The sequence below is a fragment of the Rattus norvegicus genome, chromosome 15 (genome assembly GCF_021556685.1).
Source record: "Rattus norvegicus strain SHRSP/BbbUtx chromosome 15, alternate assembly SHRSP_T2T, whole genome shotgun sequence".
Taxonomy (NCBI): Eukaryota; Metazoa; Chordata; class Mammalia; order Rodentia; family Muridae; genus Rattus; species Rattus norvegicus.
In genome coordinates, this window is record NC_141548.1 from 56,892,966 (window position 1) to 56,913,638 (window position 20,673).

A 20,673-nucleotide genomic window follows, 5' to 3' on the forward strand; every position below is an offset into this window, starting at 1 on the left:
AGCCTTAGAGAAGACAATCTGAGCCGAATGTCCTCATATCCACCTGTATATCAACAGTTACCACAGTATATGTGCTCCTTGGAGAGAATGGCAGGTGGGGCAGAAATTCAAGATCATCCTTGGCTACTCCAGAAGTTCAATGACAGACAGCCTGACACTGGAGACCTGTCTCAAAAAACTAGAAATAAGAAGAAACTGGGACTGCTGCCACACAGGCCCCAAACAGGAGCTGATTTCAGCAAACTCAGCGTCCAGCCACCACAGGGAGGACTTATAATGTAGACAGCAGAAAACACCACGCAGGGCTCAGCTGGGACCAGCGGGGCGGTATCAGTTCTTCAAAACAGCACACTGCTGAGCTTACACCTGAGCTGCAAACCAGCCCTGGGACAGGGAAACTTTCCCAGACAGACACAGTAAGAGCCAATCTCACTCTCTGCCCACTATGCTAAGAAAGAGAGAGAAGGGCTCTAGAAGGTCTGCACCTTTGTCATGAACTCCTCCAGTGGCTCTACAAATAGCCTGGTCTGTTGCTGAATGAACTGCTCACAGGCTGACTTCAGGTGCCGATCCACGTCCTTCTTAGAGTCAAGATAATGCTCTCTGATCTCAGGAGTTCCCTGAAAAAGATACAACAATTTCCTTCTGTTTGCGTGTGCCTAGAAATTACCAGACATGTAAAGAATACCACTTAGCTCCCACCACCAATGAAACAGAGTCCTTCTCACCTCCAACAAGAACTCTATCAAGGCATTGTTGCTATTCAGCCTAAAAAATCTCGGAACAGTCATAGGGTTCAGGATTTTAAATGCTGCATCTGTGAAACAAAATTACTCATCCAGTGAACAGGTACAGGTTCAACAGAGAAGCCCTGTGCAACACTAGTTCTCAACTGCTGCCACCCAGGGAGCATCCATCCACACCTGGTCCCTCCGGGAAGGGCTAAGTGAGCTGAGCTCAGTAAGCACACGCCACACAGCCATCTGCAGAGCCACAGCTACAAAGTTACTATTGATCACAATGATCCATTTACCCTTTTAAAAAATGGGATAATATCCAAAGTCTCACTGTTTCCCCTTTAGATGCTAAGAGATTTCTTTTAAATGCACATACTTACCCAGCTTCTTTATGATCTTGGCTGGCACAGAAATTTATTCGCTTGAATGGCAGTGAATAAAGAAATGTGTCAGCCAAGAAGAAAACACCAAGAGGACATATTTACCCCTTAACCTCCAGACTAACCAGAATCTCTGCAAGTACTAAGGTCTCATTGATGTTCAAATGCAATAAGATATAACATTAGTCATGAGAGGTTAGAGACTTAAGAGTGAAGACAGAAAGTATTATCAAGTGACAGTTTTTAAATGACCATGGCTTTGCTTTACCACACTGGAAAAACAAAGCATGCACTGCTCCCAGCCCTGTTCTATCCCCCAGTCGTAAGTACTGCCTTGCACTGGGTCTGAATGAAAAGGAATCTCTATCAGATTTAGTACTCAGGAGAAACTCTTTGCAGAGAACAGAACCGAGTCACCATGTGGCAAGAGCATGACCGTCATACTATATGGTAGGAAGAATCCCTGCCAAAATCTTAGTCCACTTCATTTTCTTGAGTTCTTTCTGCAGACTTAGAGCAGAACCAAGTGGCAGCAGCATCCAGATTAGAAAGAGATGAGAGTTAAGAACCATGCAGCATCCTATCACCCTATCAGCAGCCTCAAGCGCCACGTGGTTAAAAGCACCATTCTCACACCTCACACCAAAAGGAGGGAATCAACCAAGGAGCTGGGGACAGAAGCTCCTTGAGCAAACATGTTTTTTTAAAACATTGGGCATTCTTTAAAAGCAAAGCCCAGAAAACCTGGATGCTATTTAAAAATAAAAATGACAAATTATATGACAAATACCACGGGCTTTACAAAATGAAAAGGCATTTGCTGTAGCTGTCACATGACAGCACAGGGACAAACATGGGGCCCACTGCTTTGATGTGGCTCATGAGGAGGCCAGCCTGGAACTCAGCTGAGCTAAATCAAATCCTCTCTTTCAGAGAAGCAGTGTCAGGGGAGCGAGAAGCTGCTACCTTTGGGATTCTTTAGCTGGCATTTCTGAATCACAGAAAATTATGAGTCACTATTCCTTCAGTTAGCTCAAGATTAAGAGTGAAGTTAACTCATTACACAAACAAATGCTTAAGGTATAAGAGCTTAAATCTCTGGAAATCACTGAGAAAAAATCAGAGCTCACAAAAAAACTGTAAAAAAAAAACTTGTGATATTTATGGTGTGTCCTTAATTTACAGTCAAGAGCTTGACTTGTATGTATTTTCATCTCTTCAAAATCTGTTAACTCTGCCTGAGTCTAGTGGCACAAGACCTTTATCCTAACACTCAGGAAGCGGAGCAAGGTGGACCTCTGTGAGTTCAAGGCCAGCCTAGTCTACAGAGTGAGCTCCAGGACAGTCAGGGCTACACACAGAAACCGTCTAGAACCACGCCCCCCAAAATATCTGTAAGTTCAATAACAATAATTAAGACAAATGAATCGTCTTTCCCAAGATGAATCAGAATTGACATATGTCACACAACCTTACTTAACAGTAACCATCCCCAACTTGATGTTACCTTAAGCACAGTAACACACCATTGTGCTCATTTTCACTCTTAATGATCTTAGAAACCAAGGAAGGTAACACGATGTCACTGTGCTCCTTTTACACAGGAGAAAGAGGGGCTATTGAAGTTAACCACTCCTCAGTTCAAGTTTACACAAGAGCCAGAAATAAAACCTGGCTCTCAGGCACTCAGGTAAACCCCAACTTGATGACACTTGCTATTTATTTTATAGGAATTTATTATAGTCATTCTCATCTTATAATTGCTTATAATGGTAGTATGTGGAAGGGCCCAGGAGAGTTAAACTATATTACATATGGAAATGTTCAGATATAGCTCCTTTAATAAAGAAAATACAACACATTAGAAGTACTTAGGATACTGACAGCTTAGTTTAGTATGAATAAGTAACATACTTAGCAAGCAAAGCATGCAAAAGAAATTGCAGATGAACATAAAATAAACCTGTAGCCTGTGCTGACACATCTGGACAGGTCAAACACACCCAACTGTGCCAGCCAGGACAACATAGTACCTCGAGTTTTCTTGAGGTCCAGGGAAATTTCCTTAATGGTGAATTCAGTGTGAAATGGAGCAATTTGTTCTCGAAGAATCAAAAGGTGCTTAATTAAGAAAAGTTGTCCATCAATCTGAGTCTAAATTATAAGAAAAAAGAAATGGATATTATCACAGATTAAACCAAAATAGGAACATATAAAAGGCACTATCATTCAACATTAAATCTATGCAAATTTGCGGCCTCAAGGTGACAATTCTCTGCAGTACAATGAACTCTCTCCACCGTGACCCATGTCAAAGTTCTCTGGAAAATCTTGCTAAGACTTTGAACATTATCACTTGTTCTACTTAAGGGGAATCCAAGAGAGCTAACCACACAAAAGCTAGGAAGAGAAGACTTTCAATTTGGCCAGAGGTTTAAAAAAATAAAAATGTTGCAACCTAAGAGGCACACTGAGCAGCACAGAGACGCTCAAAGGACGAGCCTGAACTGGCTCACTCACAGCCTTTTCGCTTCTCATAGAAGGACATCCTTCCCTATTTGGCCCACATGGTTTTGATATCCAAAATATTAGACACAGTACAAAAGGAGCCTCCAAGTGTGAAATGGCCCGGCACCCCATCCTGGAGCACCTGACACCCACCGAGTGCTGGCTGCCCTGTACAAGCCCTCTGCTAACTCAGGACTGTCCTCAAGAGCCCTGGGACTGAATGAAGTGGGGCTCTCAGAGCTCTGACCTGACCAAGTCAGAATAATAATTATAGTCCTTGTGATAAAAGTTTGTGTTCCTCAAGGCCGAATTTTATGTTGAAAACATTTCTAATGAAGTTTGCATATTAAGTTAGGAAAACATCAAGTTACCCTTCATAAACGGAAGAGGACTCCTAAGCAGTGACTGCTCTCAGTCTCTCCACCAACTCCTAAGAAGCGCAACCACGTGAGACAGCCATGGGTACGGGCGGCTCACCTGGCTGGTGGGACACAGCAGCACACCAACGAGAAACGCTGCGCACTCTAAACACTTGTTCTAGCTGCAACTGAGTCACGTAGACTTCATTAAAATCGCTGTCACTTAAGAAAATAGTACTATCTAATTTACTACACAGTGGGTGCTCAATTTATGTATGTGATAATTTACCTTTTAAAAACTAAAAACACTCCTCAGTTGAAAGGCAAAAATGACAGATCTCAGCCACAAAAACAAATGTGCTAACGATGCTTACCAAGCTGAAGGTTTCCAGACATTAACACTCAGAGCATGTGGGAGACAGAATTACATAAGGGACAGTGGAGAGCAAGTACAGCAGGCTCAGGGGCTTAAAGGAGATAGTGGTATAAGAGGCCACAGTGCATGACTGAATCTTCGGTTAAGTCAGCCTTTCCTCCCAATGAGCTGAGAAACATCTTCCTGTACAAAGCCCACGGATAATAAATCTGTAGGATCAGGGCAGAGCTCAGCCAGCCCCCATGTGCTCCATGGCATTTCTACTACATAAAGCCATAGTCTGTATCTTATTTCTGTTATCCTTTACACGTCCGTATACAGTGAAGTGATGATTACTAATTGTTTCACATCTCTACATTTAGCAGCTGTGTAATATTCCATATACATAACATGTTCCAGTTTAGTTAACCATCTCCACCAGGGACTTTGGCATGAGTTCTAAATTTCACCAAACATAAAATGTGAGAGATGAGTCTTGCAAACATTATTAGCTCTGCCTATCCAGAACTCATCTGTCCCATGCTCCTTTAATCCCTATGTAGAGCTCTCTCTCGCCGCCTTGCACAAGAGGAGAAACAGCCACAAAGGCTTCTCTAGGGACAACTTCCATCAGGAGACTCTCCTCCATTATCTAAAGTTTTGAAGTTAGAAATGGAATCTGTCGATCTGGAATGCACCGGCTTGAAGACTACAAACACAGGCGCACTGTGCTACCAGTGCCCTCCGAGCTCCTTCTCTGCAGGCACAGGCATCCTGGGAGAGGTGAGGAGGGCAGTGCTGCTGTCCAGGCTCCACTTCCTGGTAAGGCCAAGGGAGAAGCACAGACCAGAAGCTTCCAGCCCCAGAGCCCGTGCTGATTCCAAACCATAAGCCATGTGGTCACGGCAGCTACTGTAAGTCACATCGAAGCTAACTGGCTGATTTCCTTCAGGTAAAGCCATTCAACTATTTAAAATACTGTAGGGATGATGGCCTGTTGTTTCCTTGAACACACTTTCTTGGTATTCTGGGGAAACAGCAGTACCACTTCCTCAGGCTCTAAGCAGTAACAAGGAATCTTTCTCCTACAGCATTAGACCCTCAGTCCCATTCCTAGAACATTAGCAAAGTAGACTCTCTTAGTGCAATCTTCTGTGAGCATATAATGAAATGCCAGTTTCCTTCAAAGGGTCTCTAAATTCTCTCCTACTAAACAAACAAATCTTACTGCTAAGTAGCTTTAAATTTCTGTGACTCTAAATAAATGACATGTTGCACAGTACTATTACAAGTAATAAACTTTCACCTAACACTTCATCAAACCTTGTTTTTGCTGATAGACTCTGATGCTCCTAGCAAGGACTGTATGCAAGCAGACAAGGCTTCCTGTGATAATCCTTGGAACACCGCCCTCTGGTGGAAGAAGAGAGAAACATCAGCCTTGTAGTCGTTGACAAAACAGAAAAAGGAAAGCGCAAAGCCATGAAAGCAGGGAACAGTGTTTACCTCCATACTTAAACCATTCTCCCTCAAATATTTTATGCCCATTCAATCTTTCAGGACTACCACATGGCTCTGTAATGTGTACTCATGTCTGGAAATGCTCATGTGTCCTTTACTAAACATGTTAGCACTGTGCTGGTCACTGGGAGGTACAGGGCTCAATTAAGCAGGCAGGATTAACCTTACAGAATATCCACTCCAGAACAATCTCAGTTAGTGTGCTAGAACTTACTATGTAGTGCATGCTGGCCTCAGACTCCAGACCCTCCTTCCTCAGACTCCCTAGTACTAGACTCCCATAAATATTGTGTACCACCACACCTAGCTAGTAGGCTACTTCTAAACTCAAAATTAACTATAAAACAAACTCTCAGTGAATCTTCTAAAAATGTATCCAGGTAGTTAGAGAAGACACTTAGTTAGAGAAGATCTGTATGCATGGCTCTTCTCTGAAATCTTCTTTTAAACAGAAGAAAATGGAAACAACATAATCGACAGGACAAAGTTGACCAAATAAATAAATATTTTGAAATATAAAAATATAAATTTTAGAATACTGTGAAAAGTACAGAGCATTCTGAGGCATTTGGTTAAATTCGTGTAAGTGAGGGCTGGAGAGATGGCTTACGTGGTTAAGAGAACTGGCTGCTCTTCCAGAGGACCCCAGGTTTGAGCTACCTACACAGTGGCTCACAACCATCTATGACTCCAGGTTCATCTGTGATGCCTTCCTCTATAATCCTCTGGTACAGTATACACATGATGCCCAGATATATATGCAGGCAAAACATGTATACACATCAAATATACATTTTAAATTTTAAGTACAATTCAGTGGAGCCAGGCTTGGTGGCACCTGCCTATAATCAAAAGGCAGGACAGTCTCAGTGACAATATCAAGAAGGAGGCCAGCCTGGACTATAGAAGACACTGTCTGGGGAGCAGGGGAGACACAAACAAAAAATAAATGAATAAAAGATTTGGGGGCTGGGGATTTAGCTCAGTGGTAGAGCGCTTACCTAGGAAGCGCAAGGCCCTGAGTTCGGTCCCCAGCTCCGAAAAAAAGAACCAAAAAAAAAAAAAAAAAAGATTTGTACTTCAGAGCTAGGCACGCCTATTCCTTTTGAGCTATATTCTTAAAAAGTAGAGGAGTCTGAACAACTCGTTACATGACTTCTCTTCACATGCAGTAGGATTATAATCAATTAAAAAACAAAGAGTTGAAATCACCAAATCTATACAACTATTTTGCTCTAAACATTACCCACTGGCAACAAATATGTATTCAAATCTACCACTGTAGGGAATAAAACTGTATCATTAAGTCAGCATGCTTAAAATAACTGTTTCTCAAACCAATGCAAGGTCTAAAAAGGTGCTTTAAAAAAAGTTCTGCTGACTTCAGAAGTAACTAAACTTAGTTCATGGCTAGGAACATGGGCAACCTCACACTACTTGTTAAGGATGCTGGCCGAAAGTTAAGTGCAAAGCCAATTTACAGGGATGAGGCATGGTGGTGCCCACCTGAAATACCAGCACAGGGACCTGCAGATTCAAGGTCAACTACAGCCACCTGCTTAGCAAGACCTGGTCTCAACAACAAAAACAGACTGCAGTGGCCACATTTAATGCTAACTATTAAATGCATCTCAGCGTACTGCCTCAAATTCCTGCATCTCTTTTCTTCACATAAAAACTAAAGCAGAGACATTAATTAGTAATTTTAAACTTATTCATGATCATAGACTCCTTTAAAATTTGATAAAAACTACAGCCTTGGTCCTCAGAGGGACACAAATATAAACACATATTTAAAATTTACCCACAGTTTCAAGGAGCCCTTAAAATAGATTAACCTTCAAATTACCACCATATCTAAAGATCAAAACTCTAAGAATATCAACAAAATACTGCATCAGGCTCTTAAAGTAGATTAAACTTAAAAATATTCCAAGAAAATCCTAGAATAAACAAGTCACAGTAAAGATATAAGGATTCACACACATACATCTATGCATCTATATAATTTGGAGAGACAGACAAGTGTCCTTCGAACTGTGGGATACCACATCCCGTGAAGATCTGCTGGAGAAATCGTGGTCTGTGGTCTAGGATTGAGGGAGTCTGTTGAACCTAAAACCCAAATGGAAAAAAAAACACATATTCCAGGCTTGTAGATATCTGTCATACAGTAAATCACATGGCAGCTATAAACTATTTATTTACATTGGCTATCACCAATTTTCCCCCACTAAAGTTTAATAAAAGTACCCTAGAAGTCTAAACCAGTGATAAGTAAGGGTTAAGACTTTAAAACTGGAGTCCACATGGATACACACATTCCACCTGTACACAGATGCTCAATACCATTCAACCCTAGTGTTCTTCACAAACTATGATCAATACTCTTTATGGACTACATCAACAGCATATCTGAGGACCACAAACAGGTTCTAGAAGATCTATTTGCAGTACACACCAATGAAGGTAGAGAGTGAGAAGAAAATGCTAATGTTTCCAGTACAGGGACTAGACTCGAGGCCTCACAATGCTGGGCAAACACAGGCACTGCACTACAGTCCCATTCCCCTCCTTTTAAATCCTGAGACAGCATCCTGCTAAGTTGTTCATGCTGCCCTAAATTCACTGGTAGTTTAGGCAGGTCTTCAACTTGTGATCCTCTTCACTCAGCCTCCCAAGTAGCCAGGGAGGTTACTACACCAGGCCAGGTAAAACACGGCCATCTTAAACAGGACATGGGTCAAAGCTGGCTTGTCTGGCACCTTGCCTTCAGTTCTGAGTTTAACACTTAACAGGTCTTGTTGGTACACTAGTTCTCAGATGATAAGAACTGTCTCCACAATTGGAAAGGTCAGAGAAAGCAGTTTTTGGCCATCGGAGAGTGCCTGAACAGGATACCTTAGCAAGAGAATCAGTCACTTCAGTATCCAAAGCCCAACTTAAAACAACCACAAAGGTGGTGCTTGTATACATCTCTGAGGCAAGAGCTGATTCTCACATTACTGTGGTTACAAGAGAGATGTCCTCATTCTGGAGAGACACAATCCTACTGGAGGGCAAAACAAGGACATTAACCATTTAGTGTCTGGCTGCCTGGTGTCGGGGCACATATCTTTAATGCCACCACTTGAGGCTGATGGAGAATTGTCAAGCCTTCAAGGAGAGCAATAAGACAATAAGACCCTGCCAAAAAAGTGTGTTTGTGTGCATTTATGATAATGCTGTCTCAAATCTAAGTCTCTACATATCTTTTTCAATAATAAAGTATATGATAAATTAGTAATATTGCAAAGTAAACATTATTTCTTTTTAAAAAAAAAAATCTAGATGTGGCCAAGCAGCGGTGGCACGTCTTTAACCCAAGCACTTGAGAAGCAGAGGCAGACGGACCCTGAGTTTGAGGCCAGCCTTAAACGCAGCCACTTCCAGGACAGCCTGGGTACAGAGAGATACACAGACATGCATGCTCCCCCACCCAAAATCCGCATCTGGGTTGTTCAAAATCTGAAGAGGGGCTGGTATGATGGCTCAGTGGTCAAGAGCACTGGCTGCTCCTCTATAGCCTGAGTCTGTTCCCAGCACCTATGGCAGCTCACAACCCTCTGTAACTCCAGCTCCAGAGGCTCTGAAGCCCTCTCTGGCCCCAAAGGCACTATATGCATGTGGTATACAAACACAGATGTAGGGAAAACATCCATACACAGAAAATAAAGATAGAGGGGAAAACTCTTTAAATAATAAAAGTTTTGAAGGTATACTTTTTTCAAAATTGTGTAACACTTGAATAATCTTTAATCCCTTCAATAAGGCCATTCCTCAATCTACGATCTAATTTTAAATTTCTTAAAGCCAGTGGAGTCCTTGCCTAGAACACACAAAGACATGGATGTCATCCCTCAGCACTGCAAATGCAGTACAGCGGAGTGAACCAGTAATCCCAGCATTCAGAAAGTAGAGGCAGGAAGATCAGAAGTTCAAAGACAACCTAGTTTACACAAAACCCTGATGGAGAGGGAGGAGAGGGAGAGGGAAGGGGAGGGGAGGGGGAGAGGGAGAGGGAAAGGGAAAGGGAGAGAGAGGGAGAGAGAGGGAGAGGGAGGGAGAGGGAGAGGGAGAGGGGGAGGGGGAGGTCAAAGAACACTTAGGCAGTAGAGTCCCTAGAGTTTTATCTGTAGGGTCCCTCCTTCACATTAAGCACTAAAAAGTACTAAGGAAGACTTGGGCCATCAGGAGCTGTAGCCAGCTTGTCTGCTCACTCTTTACTCTATTTAGCTGTACCAGAGGAGAATCTCCTGGCATAGCCACAAACCATAGCAGGAGAGGGCAAACCCATGGTCCTCCGGCAACTCATCTGACATCACTCTCTCCATGAGCCCTGGGCCCTCCCCTTCCTTCAGGTCTCCACACTATCCACATTTCACACGCTCAGTGGAGAGCAGCTGAACAACAGAGGGCAGTTCTAGATCCTTCCCTGTTGGCTGGCTTCCTTGCTGCTGTAATACACTAACCAAAACCTACGTAGGGGAGGAAGGGGCTATGTAATCTTACAGCTCCTAAGTCACAGTCTGTCACTAAAGGAAGCCAGAGCAAGAGCTCAAGACAGACACCTTAAGCAGAGGCTGGGGAGGGATGCTGCTTACTGGCTTGCTCTCCATGGTTTCTGAAGCCTGCTTTCTTATACAACTCAGGACCACTACACCAAGAGTGGTACGTGACTTTACCTGACCTGCTCACACTCTATAAAAACATCTCCAGCTTCCAGACACCATACCTCACACTGAACCCCGCCTCCTGCACCCAGCATATGCCTTTCCCCACTTCTATGCCCCAAAGCCCTTCATGGTCTCGGAGCGTCCAGTATATGCCATGAGCATTTTACTCTACTGAATAACATTTGGGATCTATCAGTCTGCCCCAGAAAGTCTGAAGGTCAGAGACACAGTCCACAGTGAGGTTAACTAACTGAATGAACGGATGACAGAAGTTAAGCCATCATAACATACCAGACTTTCTTAAACTACTGGACTCTCCTTCTTCTAACCGTACATCTGAAAAGGAAGCTTCTGAAGGTGTCTTCTTCTGTTCATCCTTTAAACTCTGTGCAATTTGCTACATAGAGAAACAAGAAAGAATACTCAGGTGCAATTTTTCTTTGCGTTTTACAATCTGGACCAGCTGAAGAGATGTTCTGGGAACTCCTATAATACTCAAGGATCATCCAATGGTATCATTACAAAGTAGAAATACTCCTTCATCATCACCACCTCAGCCTTTAATGGTAAGGCCTCATATGTCCCTTTGATATAATGAAGTCAACTCTTCTGTATTCACCAAAACAAAAAAAAAAAAAAAAAAAAAAAAGAACAATGAGACAAATCCTTGTTCCTTCAAAACAGTCAGTTATAAAAATAAAACACAAAACGAAGTAGAAGAGAAGCCTTAACTTCATTTTTTTATACTTTATACTTTGCCATGAGCAAAGCCAAGTATCAAGAGTCCTTAGCTTGGGGTGGAGCAACAACTGCAAAGCTAGCATAATGACAGGCTTCTCTTCCAAGGGCCCTCAGCTGGTCCCCAGCTACCACATCAGGCAGGGGTACCACAAGCACTCACACCCACCTGCTTCTCCAGCTTCAAGGGGATCCTATGCCTTCTGGCCTCCATAGAGACACTCACAGCACACACACACACACACACACACACACACGCATGCATACATAAATAATTTTTTTTTTTAGTTTTAAGTACTCAAATTACTTTCTATGATCAAGTGACAAACCATACTGACAAAAATCTAAGGTGATATGACAAGAGCATTAACAACTGCTGACTCTGAAACCCTGGGTATCTGAGCCCAGAACTGTAGGAACGCTGTTGTTTTTAGGTGAGAAATTCTACTATGATTATGTTAAAAATAAAATGACCCTGACCTTCCAGAGTTACCTACCAAAGTATTTACAGGTTGAAACAATGCCTGAAACAAACCCTCCCTAAAACAGCTGAGGAGAGCGGCAGGTAGAAGTAAAGACGACACTGTTGGACTCATCGAGGTCACTGCATTACTATAAAGACTTTGCTGTTCTTCCTAAGCTTCCCCTTTAAAAGCTCTGCACCCTAACAACCTGCCATAGCACTGACAGCCTAGGCAGCCTGTGAACTCTGCCCAAAGGTCATAGCAAATAACGAACTCCAGAGCTGGTACAACATAATCCAGAGCACAGCAAAGGGCCAGGCTACCGTCACTATCTGTGTTGGCTGCTATTTAAAAAAAAAAATTGTGTGTGTGTGTGTGTGTGTGTGTGTGTGTGTGTGTGTGTATGTGTGTGTGAGTATGTGTATGTGTGTGTATGTGTATGTGTGTCTGCGTGTATGTGTATGTGTGTATGCATGTGTGTGTGTATGCGTGTGTATGTGTATGTGTGTATGTGTGTGTGTGCGTGTGTGAACGTGTGTCTGCGTGTATGTGTGTGTATGTGTGTATGTGTGTGCGTGTGTGTATGTGTGTGTATGTGTATGTGCATGTGTGTGTGCGTGTGCATGTGTGTGTGCGTGTGTATGTGTGTGTGCGTGTGTGTGTGCATGTGTGTATGCATGTGTGTGTGTATGCATGTGTGTGTGTGGCATATTTTATATGTCATTCACAAAGAAATGAGAATCACTAACTCAGTTTAAAAGTTAAAGATGTATGTATCATCCTGACAAAGGAGAGAAAGCCATAGAGAAAGGTTACCCGACAGAAGAACAGACGAACCATCTGTATTCAGTTGCTTAGTTTCCATTCCAATGACTTCATGGCAATCGCATTTGGTTTTCTATTCTATGTCAGTGTAAGACATCCCCAAAGTGTGCGGGAGCAGTGAGCAGGTGAAGAGACCCACCTCCATCATGACAAGCTTATCAGGGTACGCCAGGTCTCCAGGAGCTGGTTTATAGCCTGTGATGTCCGTCTGAATGTAGATATGGGTGCGATACACAAGCCTCTCTTGTACATCTTCCAACATCTGCTTTACTCCAGCTGCAAAGGCCCCCAGCTGTTCAGCTTTAAAAAAAAAAAAAAAAAAAAAGTCATTATCCAGCCCGGCTTCCTTTTAACTAAGCGGAGATCACTGGCCTGCCCTGACGTGGCACGAACCACTCTCCTTCAGACACTGTTGCTGAACTTTACTCCAATATGGCTCATTGATATTAGGAAAATATAATGAACAGCTCTCCACTGCCTCAGGTTTGTCAGGGGAAATAAATCCACCTTCTTCAGGACTGTGAAAACTGCATTATATTATTATTTACATTCATAGTGAGTCTGGGTCTTGAGAGGACACTGTGCTATGTTAATTCACACAGCTCAGCACAACACTACAAGATACCTCAGGCAGCTTACCAATTGGGTTGTCATCCCCCATTTTACAAAGAAAAAAAGTGAAATATGAATTTATATAATTTTTCTCCCTTTCTAAGATGCCACTAATGTTAAAACATAAATCAGTACTCTCTTTCCAAGGGTCAGGGACTAGAGATACTGCACAGTAATGGAAAACATTCATAGCTCTTGAAAATCACCCTACATTCAGAAGCACTGGGATAGAGAAACCACGGACAGAACGAGCTAACTACAGAAAGAGCGACTTTGGAGAGCAACGTGATGCCGGCTGATGGAAGTGGCAGCAGCAATAACCCCCAGCACACAGAGGGACCATTTCAAAACAGGTTTTCCAAGACATCAAGCCATGCTCCCTACCGCAATCTAATCAGGAGACTCCAGCTGAGAGAAGAGCTGTTCTCATGGACACGGAAGATGATGGGGCACCACTACTACCTAAGGATGCTAACAACTCCTTGCTCTCAATCGAAAGCATGACGTGAGCTGACTCTGGTGTGCTAGATCCCTAACGAAAGCCAAGGGTCAGTTTTCTCTGGACTCCAAAGGCCAAAATGGAAAGTGACAATTTCATTACTGACTTCACCAGATTTCAAAACTCTTATCTGTTTAATTTGAACCATTAAATGGTTCCAGATGAAGACACACATTTACTTGAAAAGGAGTAAGATAGTAACCCAAGCTCCAAAACGTTAGCCTTCTACTTGAAAATTTTAAAACTTAAAAACTAAGTATGTATGAACTGCGGCTGTTAAGGAAAATCCCATCTTTGTCACATTCACTGACCACAGATAGTTAAGAAGTCCTTTAAAGTGATCACTTCCGCATAGTTACCGTTGTTCTGTACATGGTCTTCGAGCACCTCATTTTTAAGAATCCCACAGAGCTCAGACAGAGTCTCTAGGTGAATGACGTGGATGATCAACGGCCGGAACACGTCATACAGTGACACGCACAGTTTCTCCAACAGTTCGCTGAACGGAAGGACAGAGTAAGTTGTTGATAGTAAAATGCTCAGGATATTTTCCAATGTGCATCTCCTCTAGTCAGAAAAAAGAATAATGTCGACTGGAAAATGGTAACTGGGCACACACTATAGTGTGAGGATTGAGAATGAGTCTGTAGACTCCTTTTGTTCTAAAATCAACACTTAACTGTAACAGTTAATCCACACTAGATGTCTCCAACTATAAGTCAACCATTTACAAATTTTAACACTAATTTTATATTGTTTCAAAATATGGTTTATTCCAGTAAGCATTATTACTTTTTATATTCTACATCACTGCAGATCAAACAGTTATCCCCACACATTCCAAACACATCTTCAAACTTAAAAAAAAAACAAACCACCAGCCAGGTGGAGCACACCTTTAATCCTAGCACTTGAGAGGCAGAAGCAGGCAGATCTCTGTGCATTCAAAGTCAGCCTGGTCTACACAGTGAGTTCCAGGACAGCCATGGCTACTTAGAACTCTGTCTCAAAAGAAACTCACAAAAACAACAACGACAACAACAACAACAACGTTTAAGAAGAAAAAAAACTCAAGGGGTGGGGATTTAGCTCAGTGGTAGAGCGCTTGCCTAGGAAGCGCAAGGCCCTGGGTTCGGTCCCCAGCTCCGGAAACAAAAAAACTCAAGTACTTTGAGCCCACACCAAGTATTCTGGGAAATTTTAAGCATTTGAAGAAACAAGGTTAGGTGTGTACGTTCTTCAGACTGCTAACAGTACCCTTCTACATACAGATCTTCACTGAGGAATCACCAACCAAAATCAAGAAATACATTTCTCTCTTCCTAAATATGAGTCAAAATCTTTGGGATCTTTTTGATACAAAAACAGCCAACATGGGAGAATCAAGTGACTAACAGTGGTCCTGAAAACCACTTTTAAAAAATGATTATCACAGAACATGTATATTTGTAAGTACTGTTTATCAGTTACCCACACAGAATTCTAAACTAGAAAGAACCAGTATATGGAGGCTCCATATCCCAGGGCTTAGTTCTTAGACTTCTTGGTTTCATCCCAGAATGTCTCCAAACGTTACTACAAAAAATGTGAAAGTATGCTTTCCTTTCACTACAGACTTAAAAAAACAATCCCACTCAACAATATTCTGCTTCCATACACAACACAGTTCAAACACTGCAGCTAACTGTAGAATGTATTAGAATATATACAATATATCTACAATATATTGCTCCATTATTGTCAACAGCAAATTAAGTCTTATCCACAAGAGCCATTCCATGCATCACTTACTCTAATTTTGATGTTGGCTTTGTAAAAAATTCATTGTAAAGTTGGTGCTCATCTTGGCAGACATGGACCATAAAGGCACAGCCACTGCGAACCTGCAATAAACAAGCACATGCCACTCAAACACGACCTCCAGCTCTTATAGAGAGATTACACACAGGTTTATAAGCAACTCTCTGGAAAACAGAAAATGGGTGGTTCTCAATGGATTACTGCAAAATAGGATCCAATTTTAATTTCTTACTGTTTTATTTTCTTGAAAATAAACATGATTTTCTAGTTAAAAGGGGGCTAAAAGGGGGTACTTTTAAAAAGAGTTTTTAATATGTTTTTCTAAAGTATGAGTTAAAGTCACACTGAACAAAAGGGCATTTCTGCATGGAGAACTAAGCTGGTGGCACAAACATGTAACCCCAGCAATCAGAAGGCTGAGGTGGGACAAGCAAACATCAAGCAAATCTAGGTTGCATAGTGGCTTAAACCAAAAAAGGAAAAAAGAAAAGGAACACCTAAAAATTACTTTTAACATAAACCCACTAACTCTGAAACTTCATCTTTCAAAGATGAATTCAAAGACATATTCAAAGAAAAGTACATACTTATAAATCTTCATATTGAAAAAAAAGTAAGACTATTTTACAAAGTTGAAGGACTAATTTCCAATATGGAAAAATCCTTGATTTGGGAAAGCAGAACAATGTCAGCTTGCTGAGTCGGATATGACTGACTTTCTCCACAACGCTGTACGCCACAGAAATAAGGTTAGAGGTGCTGACTAGCATCGGGAATACAGTCAGACTTGGAGAAGAGTTTTCCAAGTCAATATGGTGAACCAGCATAGCTCAAAGAGCAAAGCGCAGGCCTTGTCTACCAGCAGGCACTCACCAAGGCACAATGGTCTCTGTTGTTCTGGCTGGTTAGCTCCGTGACAGTGTAGGCAATACTTGGGCCCAAAAGGAGCTCCCGCTGATCAAGGTAACACTGGTGGATATCATTGAGCAGGTGCTGGTATCTGACAGAGGCAAATGAAGAACAAGATGAGACATACTATATGATTCCTCCTCTCCTGTGTGGCAGCTGGATTTACACATACACACACAAGACATGAAAGTAGAGGGGGCCAGCTGGGGAAAGGAGAGACCTGCTAACGAACAGATAGAGAGGAAGGGGATGGGGAAGAAGGAAGGTCAAAGTACATGAGACAGCTGAATTAAAATACCTTTAAAATCACTACAGACAATGGACATAAAATACTGTCAACTAAAAATAAATAGTAAGACTAGAGTACACATTTTATTAATTTTTATTTGAAATACAAAAAATAAATCTGATCTTAAATTCCAGAATAGGTTGCCAGGCTTCTAAAGCCATAATGGCCGCCTCTCATTTGCTCACACCTGCCTGCCTGAGAAAGAAGGAAATTGTGCTACTATCGCCATGACAAGCTTGCTAAGTCAAGCCCGAGACTCTGCTCTCTAAACAGACTGTGTGGCTGAGAAGAGAGGGAGGCAGCTGCTCCGAGGCTGTGGAGAGCAACACTGGGAGGGCAGGACAAGAAGACAAGAGTACTCACTCGGGTATCTTCTCAGAACGTTGCTCTATTTGTTCAATGAGAGTCTGAAACAAAGAAAGGCACATTATATGTCCACCGGCCTTAACTATACTTTCTATCGCTTACTGGTTATGTTGGTATCCCTCACTTAAGTAACAATGTGAAAAAGTTAAAAATCATAAAAATGCCATATAAAAAGCAGTCATGCTCAATACCACAGTATATATTTTTCAGGGTATTTATATTCAATTAGCACATTTTCTTTCCTGCTTGCTCTTTCTTTCCTTTAATTTTCTTTATATGTTTGGGTGCTTTGCCTGCATGTGTGTCTGTGCCTGTGGGTCCCAGTGCCCATGGAGGGTCCTGAGACTGGAGCTCCAGTCAGTTGTGAGCACCATGTGAGTGTGGTGGGAACCAAACCTGGATCCTCTGGAAGAGCATCCAGTGTTCTTAACCAATGAACTATCTCTCTAGCCACACATTTTCTTTTAATCAAAGCTAGAACTGTGCTCTATATTTAGCTCTATAATCTGATGAATAAATGTTTTAATAACATTTCATAAATATTTTTCTATCATTAAACACTTTAATAATAGAACACAGTAAAGGCACAGAAAGCTTTATACACCACCTGGTACCTACTACACACTCAAAAAAGTATTACGAACAACATTTAAAGCATTGCATAAAGCTGGTTATGATGGCATATGCCTATAATCCCAGTGCTTGGGAAGGTGAAACAAAAGAAGCACTGGGGAATTCCCAGCCAGCCTGAGCTCAATGTTGAGTTGAAGCCACCCTGGGCTACACATAAGGCAGTATCCTATCTCAAACAGAAGCAGCAACAGAAGTTAAATAAATGAATATAGCATCATATGAAATGGTTGTATATTATCCTGTGGGTAGATATACTCAAAATCAACTGTTCTGTCCAGCATTTGTTTCAGAAGAATCAGAGCCACTAATTCACGGTGTCAGATAGATGTTCTGCTACATCAGAGCCAGGCAGGAAGGATCGCTTCTCTGAGATCCCATAAAGCACACTATATCGTGAGTATCTAATCTTTCTCTTAGCTTTTTCCCAGAGTTGTATTTATTTTTTCGTGTATGAGTGTTTTGCCTGTGTGTGCATCCGTGTTCTATGTGTCTGAAGGAATCACAAGAAGGTATCAGATCCCCTTGGACGGGAGTTACCCATTCTTCTTTTCTTTTTTTCTTTTTTTTTTTTTTTTGGTTCTTTTTTTCGGAGGCCTTGCGCTTGCTAGGCAAGCGCTCTACCACTGAGCTAAATCCCCAACCCAGGAGTTACCCATTCTTGATTAACTGCTGCTAAGAACTGGACCTGGACACTCTGGAACAGCGGCCAGGGTCCTTAACCACGGAGCCTTCTCTCCAGCTCCAAGTAAGTCCTCTGTAAGCACCATTCTGTGGGCCCTTCAGCATACTGAACCAGAGACATATACTTTATGTTTTTAGTCTATCTGTTCTGCTAAAACTATTTTTTGGAAAAGAAAACATTTAGACCCCTATCAACAGTATTACTATCACTGAAACCTCAAAACAGTATTATTATACCTTAATTTGACAATTCTGAGACAGAAGACAGCCCTTACCTGGCATGCATTCCCACACTTCATGAGTTTCCTGGCCGTTTTATAATATATATGCATCTTTCTTAACAAACATTTCAGCTTCCACCTTTACTTTACTATTTAAGAATTAGAATTCTTAATTTTTATACCCTTAATCTTATAATCTTTTTTGAAATAATTCTTAGTTGTATTTTGGGGGTCTACTTACTAATCTAATATTTATTAGATCACTTATAATGCATTCTGATAATGTTATAAAATAAAAAGGTTGTTTTTTTATCCAGATACTTAACTAATTTTTCCAATACATGTAGAAAACTCTAGATCTTCCTTTTTACTGAATGCTCTAACTTCTAGTATTTTCCATGTCAGTGATCTGTCAGTGAATTCTTAAATCAACAAATTTTCCAAAATTTTGTTCTGTCTTGCTGACCTAAAGAAATCCTTCCTCAGGGCTGTAGAAACGGCTCAGTGGTTAGATCAGTGGATGTTCCTGTGGAGGACACAGGACCACTTCCCAGCACCCACATGGCAGCTTTACATGTGGTGCACATATGCAAGCAAAGTACTCACACAAATAAACAAGTCTAAAAAAAAATCGTTCTGGGGCTGGGGATTTAGCTCAGTGGTAGAGCGCTTACCTAGGAAGCGCAAGGCTCTGGGTTCGGTCCCCAGCTCCAAAAAAAAAAGAACCAAAAAAAAAAAAAAAAAAAAAAATCCTTCTGTAATTTTAGCTGACAGCACATTCCAACCAATAAACAACACGGAAAAGAACAGACATTCCAAACGTAACTCTCAGCCAGGACCAGGACAGCTTTACCATCTTTTTAACCTCTCGTGGGTCTTGGTGGACTCTTATCATTTTATTCATCCCATGTTTCCACTGGGATTACTGCTAGCTTAGCAGTTTATGCTGTCCATCGTAAAACAAAAGCACCTCCATCATGTACACTAACTGGTTATTTTAAAAAGTGGTAAAGCCGCTGATGTTGGGCAGTCACTTTATAGCCAGCCACTACCCTAAGTTCTCTTTACACCATCCCTTCCGATTCAAATATTCAGTGTTGGCTCTTAGCTAACTGACAAAAGAAGCCATCCAGGCACAATCCAAATCTCCTCATCAACCTCTTCCTCAGTCTTCTAGCCAAAACCATGTCTTCCATCCGAAAAACAAATAATTCTCCTCCAACAGGCTGACTTTCCCAGAAGAACATGAAGTCCTGTTCACAAAAGTGTAACATTCCTTCTAGTGACAAAAAGAATGTTCATGTGTAAGCTCCAGTAAACTACCTCAACTGGTATAACACATACAGACACGGGTTTGACCACTCCTCTCCACGTATCAGGATAGATAACTGACCACCCCTTAGCTACAGACACTTCTCAGGGAGTAAGGCACAAGCCTCTTCATACAACCATTACCAGAGCCTTGTCCAGATCCTACACCTCTCCTGGACGGCTGCAAACTGTGCTTGTTGAGGGCCCTCCTCCCTACCTTTGGATTTCTCTTTACTATAATCCATTTAAATGTCATCTCTGAGACGGTAATCTGACCAAAGCCTTCTCAGCCTTAGATCAGTTGCTTGTCTTCTCTTTTCATGAGCCAGCCTGCCATGTGAGAAGCTTGTCACTTCCTCTTTCCATCAGACTCTACCTAACACCACCCTGAAGTGCAGTTACAATAGATCACAGGAACCCCTCAAATCCCTCTTTATGTCTCTGTGAACCTTCCCTGTCTAACACCCTCATGTCTACTAGGAATCTGAGTTTTATTTCTTTTACATCTGTTTAGTGTGTACGCTGAGTGGTTTTATTCCAACTTGACACAGGCTAAAGTCCTCTAAAAGGAGGAAACCTCAATTGTGAAAATGCCTCCAGAAGATCAGGTTGTAGGCAAGTCTGTAGGACATTTTCCTAATTAGTGATTGATGGGGAAGGACCTAGCCGTTATGGGTGGTGTCATCCTTATACTGGTAGTCCTGGGTTCTATAAGAAAGCAGGCTAAACAAGCCATGGAGAACAAACTAG

At 41.8% G+C, this 20,673-nt stretch overlaps 1 protein-coding gene across 7 annotated transcripts in view; it reads right to left on the minus strand.

The window, feature by feature from the left end:
• Cog3 (component of oligomeric golgi complex 3) overlaps positions 1 to 20,673 on the minus strand; it is a 51,245-nt gene that overhangs the window by 13,001 nt on the left and 17,571 nt on the right. For 5 of the 7 annotated variants that reach the window (XM_087586202.1, XM_087586201.1, XM_087586199.1 and 2 more), the window contains 11 exon segments: positions 17,075 to 17,118; positions 16,387 to 16,513; positions 15,505 to 15,596; positions 14,073 to 14,212; positions 12,742 to 12,902; positions 10,867 to 10,972; positions 7,851 to 7,975; positions 5,663 to 5,752; positions 3,151 to 3,271; positions 729 to 817; positions 486 to 620 (listed from right to left, as the gene is read on the minus strand). In XM_087586202.1, coding sequence (XP_087442328.1) covers positions 486 to 620; positions 729 to 817; positions 3,151 to 3,271; positions 5,663 to 5,752; positions 7,851 to 7,975; positions 10,867 to 10,972; positions 12,742 to 12,902; positions 14,073 to 14,212; positions 15,505 to 15,596; positions 16,387 to 16,513; positions 17,075 to 17,118 — 1,230 coding nt within the window. 7 annotated transcript variants of the gene reach the window in all.